General features: G+C 38.3%; 1 protein-coding gene across 1 annotated transcript in view; it reads right to left on the reverse strand.

Moving 5' to 3' along the window:
• Positions 1 to 2376: 2376 nt before the first annotated feature.
• TOPAZ1 (testis and ovary specific PAZ domain containing 1) overlaps positions 2377 to 13087 on the reverse strand; it is a 36557-nt gene continuing 25846 nt past the window's right edge. Inside the window, exons 14-21 of the mRNA XM_026045497.1 lie at positions 12647 to 12821; positions 11692 to 11792; positions 8831 to 8996; positions 7878 to 8042; positions 6881 to 7084; positions 6113 to 6296; positions 4327 to 4409; positions 2377 to 4265 (exon numbers count right to left, since the gene is read on the reverse strand). Of these exons, the coding sequence (XP_025901282.1) occupies positions 4249 to 4265; positions 4327 to 4409; positions 6113 to 6296; positions 6881 to 7084; positions 7878 to 8042; positions 8831 to 8996; positions 11692 to 11792; positions 12647 to 12821 (1095 nt within the window). The 3' untranslated portion in view covers positions 2377 to 4248. The remainder of the gene's footprint in view (positions 4266 to 4326; positions 4410 to 6112; positions 6297 to 6880; positions 7085 to 7877; positions 8043 to 8830; positions 8997 to 11691; positions 11793 to 12646; positions 12822 to 13087) is intronic.

Genomic DNA, 13087 nt, shown 5'->3' on the forward strand with positions numbered 1-13087 from the left:
ATGTATAGAAGTGGGTTAAGACCAAAAAAATTAGACCTGGGATTTGAAACAAAACAAAACAACAGAACAAAACAACCCAGAGAATATTAAAGGACAAAAATGTGAAATAATCATTGTTCTTATTGTGGTCATATTTTACTAAGCCAAAGAACATACTATTAAGACACTGGTAATCAAAAGTTTATTATACTAGAGATATTTAATTTTACTACTTGTCCTTGGGTAAACACTCTCACTAGCAGTCACATGAGTTTTGCAGGGAACTGAGCACAGTAGGTAGGCCTACCTTTACACTCCAGCCTGTAGTTAGAACTGGAACCTGGCCACGTCCACAGCTGGAGGGTTTAGGCCAGATTATTCATGAGAATTTGCTGTGTTGTGTGCTCTTGGTGAAAAACTGCATTATCTGTCTGATTTCACACCATTCTTAACCTCTCCATGTACTTCACCATAACCTAGATACTGGTAGGATTTACTAGATATTAAACAATGTCTACTTGGCCCTTACTGTTATCTTTCAACAGAATTAATATTAATTATAGGGATCTGGATAAAATTAAATAATTTAATGACAATACCAATTCACAGATATTTTGGACGTTTCATACATACAAAGAATAAACAAGCAACATTTATTAACACCTTAACAATTCCTCCAAAATAATCCCTTTAATTGCTCTTTTACTACTTTACGATACTGTCAAGCCTTTACTGCCAGCTTCTCACCTCCATCTTCCAGCTGGATTAAAAAAAAGAAACAAGTTATCAATGCTTCATAATAAATTTTGATAAGTCTTCCCAAACCACAATATTCTGTTTCAGTTTTAAATAACTGTTCATAACTAACAAAAGTCTAATGTTTCCAAGGGCATGCCGTGTAATCAGTGAAAACCGAACAAAATTTTCCACAGAAAGGGCAGTTATGTCATATCTAAAAACACATTGAAGTAACTTTGCTTTGTCTAGCCTAGATGTAGCTATTGACAGGAAATCTTCTGCACGTTCTTTTTGTCTGTTTGTAAAGAGGAAGGTGTGAGTTTTATTTCTCGAAGAAAAATTAAATCTTTCAAACAAGGCATTTAATCTGAAATGCAGAAGCTTTTTCAGCAACTAAAGAACAGTAACCTTTACCTTAGGAAAAACAGGAGAATGGATATTGTCTGCTAGTGCTGGCATTGCAAAACTGCATCATCTCTGTTGCACTGAACTTTACTTTCTGTATCATTTATTCATAACATTTTTTTTTTCTGAGCTTGTTTCCATTCTAACACTTGAGTTTTATTAACTTGTTATGGCCTGTTTAGTCCAGGGAATTTCTGCTATTGAAATGGTAGAGGGTTCTCAAGAAGTGGTACACACCAAAACGCCCAGATTTGTAAGGTATTTCAAGCAGTCCCAGAAGTAAAAATGTGTCAAGTATAGGACTTGTTGTTGTTGTTCAGACTGCCTACTCATTTGTTGTGGTGATAGAGAGACAGCATATACTGGTAGATGCAGCTAGATACACCCGTATAACCTCTTTGCAACACTGTGGGGAGCTTGCTTTGCTTGTTAATGTAAAACAGGACTAAGACAGCAGAGGATCAGGTGGAGATGTTACTCAGGAGATGGAGCCAGAACACTGCACAAATTGTACACAGTTCCAAGCTATGCTGCAAGGTGAACATCTCACCTGACTGAAAAATAGAGCAACGTTTGGATCCCTTTTTTTTTTTTTTCAGGGCATGATCTATGTAAAATTCAAAACTACTTATAATGAATAAATAATGCTGTCTTCAAACATGCCGAGCTTTGAAGTTTTAAGGATTACTAACAATTTTGTTCTTCTGCCTCTCTAAAATACACTACTAGCCACGTTTGGGACTACTTATAGAAATTTGGGATTTAGCTATGGTTCAGATAGCTTCTGTTTAATTCCAAGGAAGATTAAGTTACAAAGGATCTTATAAAAAGTAATTAGCAAACGTGACGCAGCTTCTCACTGTTGACTACCTTGCCACTTCTACTTTGTTGAATCCTTCCAAAACTGCCGTTGCAGCTAATGCTGGAAGAGCATCACTTTACGTCCCTCAACTGAAATGTGATTATTTCTTACTCAGTCTTTCAAATGCTCAGAAAAAAAGCAGCTGACTACCAGTGGACTTGACAAACCTTGCAAGCAGCAGAGCTGTCTTCGTGAATATCAAGTAGTGGAATCCAAAGTCTGTTTGAACTGCTACCTGTTCAAGAGACATTTGGTGCTAAGGAGCTTTACTTTTAAAGGAAATGCTATCTGAAAGCACAGAAGCTGTCTTTTTTTTTTTTTTTTTTTAAGAAGGAAGAAGAGATTCCCGTGGAAGAACTATACTCTCAAAAAAGGCAAGACGGGCTTTTTTTTTTTCGTATCTGTTCTTATCTAAATAGATGGGGCAGGAGGAAGGCAATGATCTTAGTGGTCAACAACTTCAAAATGACCCCTTCCTCTTAATCAGCAGCTCCCAGAAAGACTGGTAGAACTGTGATACCAACTGAAGATACGGGATCCAACAGCTGCAGACCTGCTGGTTTTGACTGGAGGGTGAACCTGAAAAAGGCATCAAGAGCTGTATCAAAGTAGCTTCCCTTGAAAATTCTTTGTGTTTGAAGTGTGGTGGTTTTGCATAACCTCCTGAGAGGGAAATTATTCCGTATCAGCTAAATCTTTTGAGCAAGGAGAGCAGGAACACAGCAGAAAGCTCTCTGCTTCCACACGGTGCTCTCTGGTAGTGAGACGATGCAGTGCCACCCACGGCAATGGTTGTTAAAAATGGGCCAGCTGGAACTGGATTAATGACAGACTTGAACACGACAGCGACAAAAACGAGCAAACAAAACAGCAAAATCCTGCAGTCTCCCTGCCAACCATCTAGCACTAAGACCACGATGGCCTTCAGAAGCAGCAAGGCCACCCACAGTAATGCTGCTAGAACTGAGTAGAGGCCTGTTCCACCTCTGAGAAGAAGAGGATTTTTCAAGCACTCAGGATTGAGGCCACCATTGGGGGCCACTGCCAAAGGAACAAATCCAAAGACCCATGGGCTTCCACACCCAAGACAGTAGAAATTCTCAGCACAAAAAAAACCTTTGGTGAGACAGACAGGTCCATATCCTCTGTCATAATCATGTTTGTGAAGATTGATACTGGAGATGTCAACGAGCATTAGAGAAGTGCAGAGTTTGTTGGGTAAGTATCAAATTTGATTTTCTGTAAGAAGTTTCTAACCTGAAAAACCTACTCGGGCTGCAGCTCGGTAGATGAAGAGCAACTTAAGAAATGACTGCCCAAAATATGATTAAGGGCTTGCATGTAGAAGAGAGGTTTTCATGAAGAAGCAGGCAAAAGGAAAAGGCTGCCACAAGTTTCCATCGCATCATGCAGCTGACCAAAACTAAACAGTGGTAATGCCAGAGATGCAAAGGTAGAAGCTATCTCTCCAGGAGGACTGTGAAAGGGAAGAGAAACTTCTCCTTTTCAGTGGAAGGGGAGATAAATACAAAAATGTGAAGCAGTACCTGAACTCTCATCAAGACACAGCGACTCCTTGCACTCTGACCTCTGTGCATGGACTGGCTCAGCTCTGTGAAGGAAGGTGTCCTGTTGTCTAAGTCAGGCATGTCTCACTTTCAGAGGTTTCTTTTGGAGTTCTTTTGTTCTGAGTGTTTTCTTGGAGTAAGAGAATGAAAGTCTGAGAAGGGGCGCAACACATGACAACATCCTCACAATGGGCTGTGAGGAAAATTAAAGGAAGCAAATATTATTTCTCCAGGTTCCAGAGCAAGGTGGAAAACCTCTCACTCAAGAACACTAGACAGACCAGTCAGCTTCTGGAACAGGAATAGCAGTTAATGCTATATTCTCCATAAAAAGGGAAATTTAGCGGGCTACAGTTTTTTTGTCATCTAATGATACCATTAAAGACATCTATGTAAGCTGATGTGACAATCTGTATCTGGACAACTGCATCTTGGAAAAAGAAAAAGATGTTCTATTTTTGTGCTACTATCTGCATTATCATCAGCATCAACATTTAAACACAACTTGAGATTTGAAGCCTTGCTGTTAATCAGTAAGGCACAGTCTGAACACAGTGGGAACTGTCTTTATTGATTTATATTGTTTTCAGCAATGATTACTTTAACCATTAGAAAAAAAGAAAAAGTCTTTACTAATCAATGACTACTGAAAAAGCCAGACCCTTCCAGCCCATTTCATATTCTCCTGCAGCCATTTTAGGGCAGATGTAAGATCCAAGCTGTAAACTTCTTCCATATTAACATTCATTGTCATATGCTTAAGAAAAAGCTTTGGATCTGATAAGCGAGCAGCTAGGATCAGTCGCTCCACTGCTGTTTGATAGTCATCTTTATTCTGCCCTTTTGGATCGTCACATCTGTAAGAGATTTTTCACAAATAAAAGATTATGTAGCATACAGGCTCTGTGTTACTTGCATGGTGCTTTACACAAGCAACAGACTATAAAAACCTTTAAAATGATATATCATGTTCACTTCAATTAAGATAATGTTAATTTCTAGACAATTTTTAGCTGATTATTCTGAAGAATTAAAAATTAGAAAAAGTGATCTCTCAAACATACTTCACAGTACTGGAAAATAATCGGATTTAATGCCAATGCAAAGCAGGTCTGCAATATTCACTGCAGTGCACTTCATCGAGAAACACTCAGTTCAGTGCTGGAAAATTCAGTAAAGGAAGGTAAACATTTTATGAAGTGGGTATTGCAGAAGTTTATGTTAATGCTTGAATCCAAAATGATTATTCATTTTTGGAATGTGATCACTTTTGGAGTAGGGATGTGCTAATGACACGTCTATGTTTTTGCACGATCAGGACATGAGTCTTTAACCAGACAGCAGTGCAATAACATACACCCGAAACTGCTATCCAGTGTTGCCGAGAACTTCTTTTAATCAACAAATAGTCTTAAATTCACATTTGGAATGCTGTTTGATTATGTCAAGTCAAAATAATCATTATATCCTACAAAATGAGAAATGCATATCTTACTTGCAGGAGAAAAATAGTATGATACTGAACTTAAAATACGATGAATTTATTTTGAAAATAGTGCTGTCCCAAAGAACAACATATTTTTTAAAATATTTGCCTTAATTTTGGGGGGATGAGACATGATATTTTCTTCAGCTAATTTGACAGATAAGAAATTGAACTGCAGTATGATGTATTTTTTTTCTTATTTTTAAGACTATTTGTTGATTAAAGTTGATTAAAAGTTGATTAAAAGAATATTCTCCTAAATAACAGCAGAAAAGCTTACAGAAAAAAAAAAAAAAAACAGGTGTCTTTGGGGCACAATATTGCAAAAAGACGAAAGAGAGAAAAATCTTCTTGTTTGTCAAAAAGGAAAACTGAGAGATGTATTCCTTGGGAAGGGTGGGGGAAGGACAACACACAGTATTCAGTCTGAGAGGTCTCTGTTCACATTTCCTAACAAACCCAGCTTTTCTATGCAGTGTCACATTCTAATGCTGAGTCATCAAATCTCAGACAAAATGAGTCTTGAGAAATTGGTGTAATCTAGTGTCAGTGGTTGCTACTTTCTGAATAAGAGGGGTAAAGAAAAGAACTCTTATCTGCAGGTATTCAGTCTCATAGTGAGGGGGAAATCACATAAGAAATTTTGATACTGAGGTATCCCCTATAAACAGAATAAAATAAAATGGCTTCCATTTTATTTGTCTGTCTCCAAAGAACATCCAAGCAATGTTAGATTTGCTTTTCAAAAGGATTAACATTTTCACTCTACTCTTCTACTCCTCTGCTTAATCACAACAAAGGAATCCATACATTTAAATATAAACTACCCTGGTTTAGAAAATAATCTCTTTATATGCTAGATCCATTCAGTTAGAGTAGCCAGTCCAGTATCAGTCTGGAACAGCTATTTTTCCGCTGGCAGTTGTGATAATACATACAAGAATTCAAAAAAGAATGTGTTTATTACTGTATAACCAGAGTTATTTTTTTAAAACAAGGAATCTCTTTCACAGCCAACAGCATATTATATGAACATATTGATAAAAAGGAAGTGGTATGTATTTTTCAACAAACCTTTTCAGTATGATTTGAAGAGTCTGGCTGGTAGCACCTGGACTTTGAACATCACTAGCATTTGAAACAAGGAATATTTCAATGGCCAGCAGCATCTCCACTTCAGACAGGTAAGAAGGGATTGGCAGAAGTTTGTGATATGTATTTCCCTGCAGCAGTGGGTAGCAACCCAATGATAAAGCACCTGACAGTAAATGCAGAAATGTAAGAAATAAGCGTTATCAGTGCCGAACATAGATCTGTATCCATGTAGCTTAGAATGTAGAAAAAAAATAGACAAAAAATCCTAATAATGTAGGAATTCTTAAACTTTATTCCACTTGTGACAAAGCCTGATCAATGACACAACAAATACTCCATCTCATAATAAAATGTTGTAAAATGTTATTTTCATCAACGGATATTATCAATGACAGTTATACCCCCAAACAGGAGTATAAGGACAGTCTGCCTAAATGAAAGTGTGAAGATAACACCCTTTTAAAATTTGTCAGCAATCACATTTGGACATTATGAAAATGAAAAATTAACTTTATGAGAGCAGTATTTCCTTCACACCTGGTATTCTTCATCGATTATTCATTTCAATTGTAGCTGTTTCCTAATAAACATTCTGGTAAGAAATGAATTGTGGATAGTGGCATAAAAAATACTGTTTTCTCCTTATAAAGTACACACTTACCTCTTTCTCTCCAACACATTGAGCTTTTGTGACCGTAAGCTGTCCAAAGAGCATAGGCAAAGGAGAGTGTTTAAAAAGCAACTTACTCTTGTAATAGGTCCTAGCTTTATTCCACAAACAACTTCTTCCCAAACTTGTGATTAATCCTCTAAGCAGAAAAAAATCAACAGGTATATTTTTTGAAAGCATGAAGTCTATTGCAGAAGATGAGATCCCCAGGTTCTTGCTCTCAAAGCAGGCATTTATCAGCTTGTTAAAAAGGCGGCTGTACCAGGGAACATCTACAGCATCTGAAATTAAATGAAGAATGTAAATTCTGGAACTCAAATCGAAAACAAGTCTAATTGAAGAGTGGCTTCCCAATGTTGGCATCAGCACCTAAATAAGGACTCTTGCTTCCATGAGCAAAAGGGCATAAGGTTGCGATTACTTACGATAAAGATGCTTCAGGTCTTTTCACACAGTTATACCCATTTCACTTATGTTGGGAAAGATGAATTGTTAAAAGTCCACATCATAACTTCCTGCTGAAAACAGTATGATCAGATAAAAATACATTTCCCACCCAAGGCTAAGAATACAATCTTTACCTGGTGTCTCAGACTCCCTACACTGGCACCAACAAAGTCACCTTGGTGCCAGAAGTTCTGCTTTGGCCCATGCTCTGCACTGCCCTCTAGGCAGGACTCAGCAGCCTAACATCCATCTCATGGCAGAACATGTTTTAGGATCCTCGAGGTACCAACAAGTGTTCCAATCAGGTTCTCCTATTATACCTAAGACTGCACATGGATAATAGGACTGAGCCCTATCCATGTGAGTCAAGGGAGGTTTCTTCAGTGGAGACTAAGCAGTGGAGACTAAGTTGTTTGAGTGTGCATGTATATTGCATTAATGACTTAATTAGTAAGAGTGGCAGAGTACAGTAGGCACTTTGACATCTGCATTCTTTGCAAGAAAATGGACATATGAAAAACCCAGCCTCAAAAGATTTTACCAGGAAATAGGGAGTAAAAGGAAAGGAGCAGTACAGAATCACCTATTAAATTCTTAGCTCTTACCACATGACCTTTCTTTACTTACCAGAACAATTTTGGAAGCCTGGTAGGTTCTGCAGAACTTCAAATGCCTGCCTGTATAAGCTCTTACTCAAGTACTGGTGCACCAGGGAGCGCAAGAGATTATGTCGATGGAGAATGTCCGTTTTGCCACAGGGCCACACTGGTGCATTTGTGATCCACTCTGACTCTGCGGCAAAGAACACTGCAGCGTTACTTCTATTAACTGAAACGGCTGCTCACTCCTGACTTTTGGCCACTAAAAATATATTATAAAATGTACTAGAAAACAGATTTCGGAGTTTCACATGAAGCACGATTCTAGTTATTAAGAATTGCTTATCACAAGCACTTCTTGGACAGACCTGCCCCAAACCTTCGTATTTTGAATAGCCCCATCTTTAAGCATCATGGTAGTGATTCTCACAGTGGTTTGCACTGTATGAGAACACTTTTTATTTTTGTGCATACTTCCAAGTTTCCTCTCTTCTTCTCATCAGGTTAGGAGAATTCCACAAAACATGTAATCATGGGTTATTTTATGACAGAAATAATTTAATATTCCAAAGTTAAATTGCTGATGTATAGCTACTGGGAAGAATAAAGAAACTCTGCACTGACTCCAGCTGGAAGATTTGGTGATGCTGAATTTCACCTGCACTTAAAGGAAATCCCCCTGCATGGGGCAGGCTCACTTTCCCTGCTGTACCCTTCCCCTTTTATTGCAGGTTATTGAATAAAACAGTTTAGCTAGTAGTGTTTCAAAAACACTGTGCAGTGTTTTTGAAAAAGATTCTGGTACTAGTCAGAGTATTTCTTACACATCAAGAAGAATGCTAACTGGAAAGATGGATTACATTTTTGCTGTCTTAATAAATAAATTTAATAACATAAACCAGTTTTTAACTATTAGCTCCATTCTTTCATACGAGGGAACAGTACAAATCTAAATGTCAAAACTCAGTCCTTTACACTTACCTCTCAGTACCCATGTTGCTCCATCTAAACTTCCAGTTTTAAGGAAAAATTCTGCAGCAGTATTTACAATTTGACATCTTGATGCTGACTTTTCTGGTCCAATAAGTCCTTTCAAGACTGTGAAGTAAATCTTCAGCTCATGCATTTTATCCAAAACCTTCCTTCCCTAGCAGGAAAAAGAGAGAGGAAAGAGGGTCAGAGCAAATTATAACATTGGCTAGCACAACATATAATTACACAAAATACAGTTTAGCTACATTTCCCAAGCTGAGGGGGAAAGCAAAAAGACCTAAGTAGCAAGAATTTTAATAACTAAATATGAAATTGTATTTTTTTTTTTAACTCTGCAGATACAAAAAGAAGTTTAATAGTTCCCAGCACAGGAATATTCCTTAGAAAAGGCACTAAACAGGTCCTAAACCCACAATTACTTCATTTGCAGCAGCAAGGCAATCCTTCACCTTATCTTTAATCCTGTGGTTAGGGGTGATCCCCTATCTTGCTACTTCCAAAAAGCGGTGCAGAAAATAAGATAAGTGAAGGACTGAGCTTCCCGCTTTTCAGACTTATCTGAAACTAGCCATAGAGTGAATCCAGTTGGAGAGAGGTAGGAATGACAGTCCTAGCTCATCCCTGAGGCAGATAATTTCGGGAATTGCTGCTGGTTTCCAACAAAAATCAAGCAGAGTACTGTCTCATTCACACTCCAGTATTCTGGACACAGGTGGCACGCAATGTGATTTGAGGATCTTGATGAACAGCTTGCTGAGGGGTGGATTTGACACTGAACACAATATTCCCAATGAAGGCATGACATTGTTTTTGCTCTTATGTGCGAAAAACAAAGTGAAATAAAGCACTATCTGCTTTTAATAACCTCTTTTATACAAGAGAGACACAACAATCTTTCGCAGCTTGCATCCCTAACACTAGGACAACACGGAGGAACGTCCTTGGATTATCAGAGGTCCTAGAGCCCAAATATTAGGATGCCCATTAAAATCGATGTGGAAAACAGGCAAGTGTGCAGCAGCATTTCCCTGCAGACACTGAATACTCTCTCTGCTGAGGAGAGTCAGAACTCAGGCCCACCTAAGCTCTTAGACCGGCACACGTGAGCACTAAGCCCTTGGTGCCAAGAACTTACCAACCCTTCTGTGACCAAGAATGTCCCAGCTGGTTAACAGGTGAATGTAGCAGAACAAAAATGCTTAAAAAGTTCTAGTGCAGCAGTGTAAAAACACTAATGCAAAGACTTTTCCTTCCATCTACCCCTTTCCTTCCCTCTCGTGCCACATGGTGCTGTGACAATCTGTTGTGGCAGGTGGAACGAGGGGGCTGCAGCCTCCTAGGGACTTGCTAAAAAGCTACTGAGATCCAAGAGAAGATGCTCCGAAAGGGCTGTACTGCCCCCGAGATGAGCATCTTTATTAGATATCCTCTGAGGCTTGGGCTGATCCTGGAAACAGATCGAGTAGGGCACAGGTTTTATATAACAAACGTCCTGAAGCACATTCCTTATAAACACTTACATTAAAAAACTACCTTAATCCCTTGCTACAAATTCAAAAGGGTTCCCTCTACTATTTTACAAGAAAAACAAGAGACAAAAGGGGACAGGAGGCTCTTTGCTTGTGTTCATAAAAATATATGCTGCAAACCATATTGTATGGGGTGAGGAACTCCCCAGTACAGTGTAACTATTAATTAGTCCATTGTTAGGAAGGTAAATTCACAGTAGATCTCTGGCCAAAATACAGTCCAAAACAATGAGAAGTTTCATTAACTTGTATGTATTTTTTGTTGTGTTGTACAGGCGACCCATGCTGGTGAACTCTAGACTGCTTCCTTACAGGAAGGAACACTCACCAGTGGAACAGCCCTTGCTGCAGTGAACTTACGATGTTATGAACTTCCGAACTTTTGATGAGGACTGAAGAGTGTAAATATCCAGTGAAAGGTCTAATCTTTATACCTTGACTCTTTGCATTATTTGATAGCAAGAGAAAGATTATAAGCAGTATTTCTTTATGATATTTAAGTCCCTGCAAGACTCACAAGACTCCTAGGTCCAAATCTGGCATGAGGTGTGAAATGAGAAAGCCCTAGCTTCCCAAGAGGAAAAGCATTTTCAGTGACGTCTTGAGAATAAACTGCTCAGCAGCTACAGGGGTACCTTGCTTTGCCTCCCCTTTGTATTCCTTGCCTTAAACCCTTCCACCTGACACCAGGTTCAGAGGCATCAATGCAGGAAAGGGCTCTCAGTCTTCCTCAGATATTCCGAGTTGGGAGGTCTCTGCACACAGAAGTATTGATGGAAGAAAGAGACAGTGGTGGGAAATAACCGCATAAACAGCTGGCCCCAGAATCTCAGGAAGAAGTGTCTGTTAGCCCAGATCCATCCTTGGATCAGAAGACTAATTAAGTTCCTAGGTTGAGAAGCAAAGTCATGGTGAGCTCCATCCAGACAGAAGTTCACTCCTTACTGTGCCTTGTATTGGAGCCTTCATGCTACCAGGCAGCATGAATGTCATGATACCACCACAAGGAAAACACCTACCACAAACGGTGTGTATTTTACTCATAGGAAAGCCATAATTACACAAGATACAAAAAATAAAAGCACATTCATTCTCACAAGCAACTCCCTCCACCCTAGTTAACAAAACAAGCAAGAGACGTATGCAGAATGGTACTGCTCAGAAGGCCCCCAAAAGGCTTTAATCCAGCTGGATAGCTGAGGAGGGCTAAGGCTGGTGAGACAGATGGCAGAGCCAGCCACTCATCCAGAGGAACATGGTTTAACATCTAGAAAAGCACTGACACAGTCTCCTAAACAGAGTTGCTAGAGTCCAGTGTACCTTTATCCACTGCAGAACTTTGTGATAAGAATACATTACACTTATTCCAGCTCTTCCAATGAAAATTCTGTCTGCTTCATTACTTTGTGAATTTTTTATTACTAGAAGGGAAAAAAAAATTACTTTGGTTTTACATGTAAAAGTAGTTCTAAAGAAATTACACACTTTAGAAACAAGAGTCCTGTAAAAATCTTCTATATATTTTCTAAACTATTTGGCACTGAATTAGGTTTCCTTATCTTTTAACACAAAGTACAATCAATTTATTCAAAGAACATTTCAAATTACTCAGTTCATCTATAACAGTAAGATGCTTGAACATATAATAGCATAACGTAACAACAAAATTATTTGTAAAGTGAACTTGCAAAGGTTTGTGCCTGCAGCCCTTGCAGTAGTTCTTGGTTCTTGTTCTTGGTTCTTTACAGGATTAAATGATTCTGAAAGTCCAAATTACTAAAAGAAAGTCCAGTGAAATGCATAAGATGTGATTCCAATTAAATATGTTTTTATCTGTACAAATACATCTAGTTGTATTCAAAACCCTATTTTCTAACTTCATTTCTGCTATTGGAAAATTAGAAATTAGAATGAGGCACTTCAGATGAGTATATTAAAATATACTTGTCTTTGTCCTGAGAACAGGACATTCTCATAAATAAATCATCAACCCTGGCTTCTCTTCTCAATCTGACAAAGCTCAAGCATCCATCTTTTGGAACAGGTGATGAAACCCATTTAGTATCTCTGACTTTTTAAGCATGAGCACGGGGAATTTTACTATGACTAGAAAATGGTGTCCACTGAGCATTTCAGTTGATCGCATTTTTAACTAGAGGAATTCTATCATAGGATATGCCAAGAAAACAGCATGAATTTTTGTTTTTTTCTTCTTTCAAAAACTTGACAAAGAGTAAAGGTGAACAATATAGTGTTTATTGCATCTTAATTTTACCTGCATCAGCAAAATCACAAAAAGGAACTCCTGGTCTTTCTTCCTCAGAATCTCTGCTTAGTATTTCAGCAATAAACAATGACAGTTTCTTAAGATCACCAAAATGTTCATGGCCAGCTCTCAAACTGACATACAAATTTCCCAACTTGGTCCAATCACCTTTTTCCTTGCAATGCTGTGAAGAAGGCAATGGATAAACATAAGCTTTTACTTCTTCAGAAAGCCCAAAAAATGTATTGGAATTGTAGAAATGGACCTGGAATAGACTTAAAGCAGTAAGTAAAAAGCAGTTAGTCTATAATCTATCTTCTGTAACAGTAACGAATGTGCTCTGATGTCTGATGATCCCTCAGTGGATTATCCTTAAAAGAACAGATCATGGCATCTAGATCAGTTAATCCAGAGAGATTATAACCAAATAAAGACATTTCTTAAAATTCT

Source organism: Nothoprocta perdicaria, unplaced genomic scaffold (genome assembly GCF_003342845.1).
Source record: "Nothoprocta perdicaria isolate Ctin4 unplaced genomic scaffold, notPer1 scaffold_40, whole genome shotgun sequence".
NCBI lineage: Eukaryota > Metazoa > Chordata > Aves > Tinamiformes > Tinamidae > Nothoprocta > Nothoprocta perdicaria.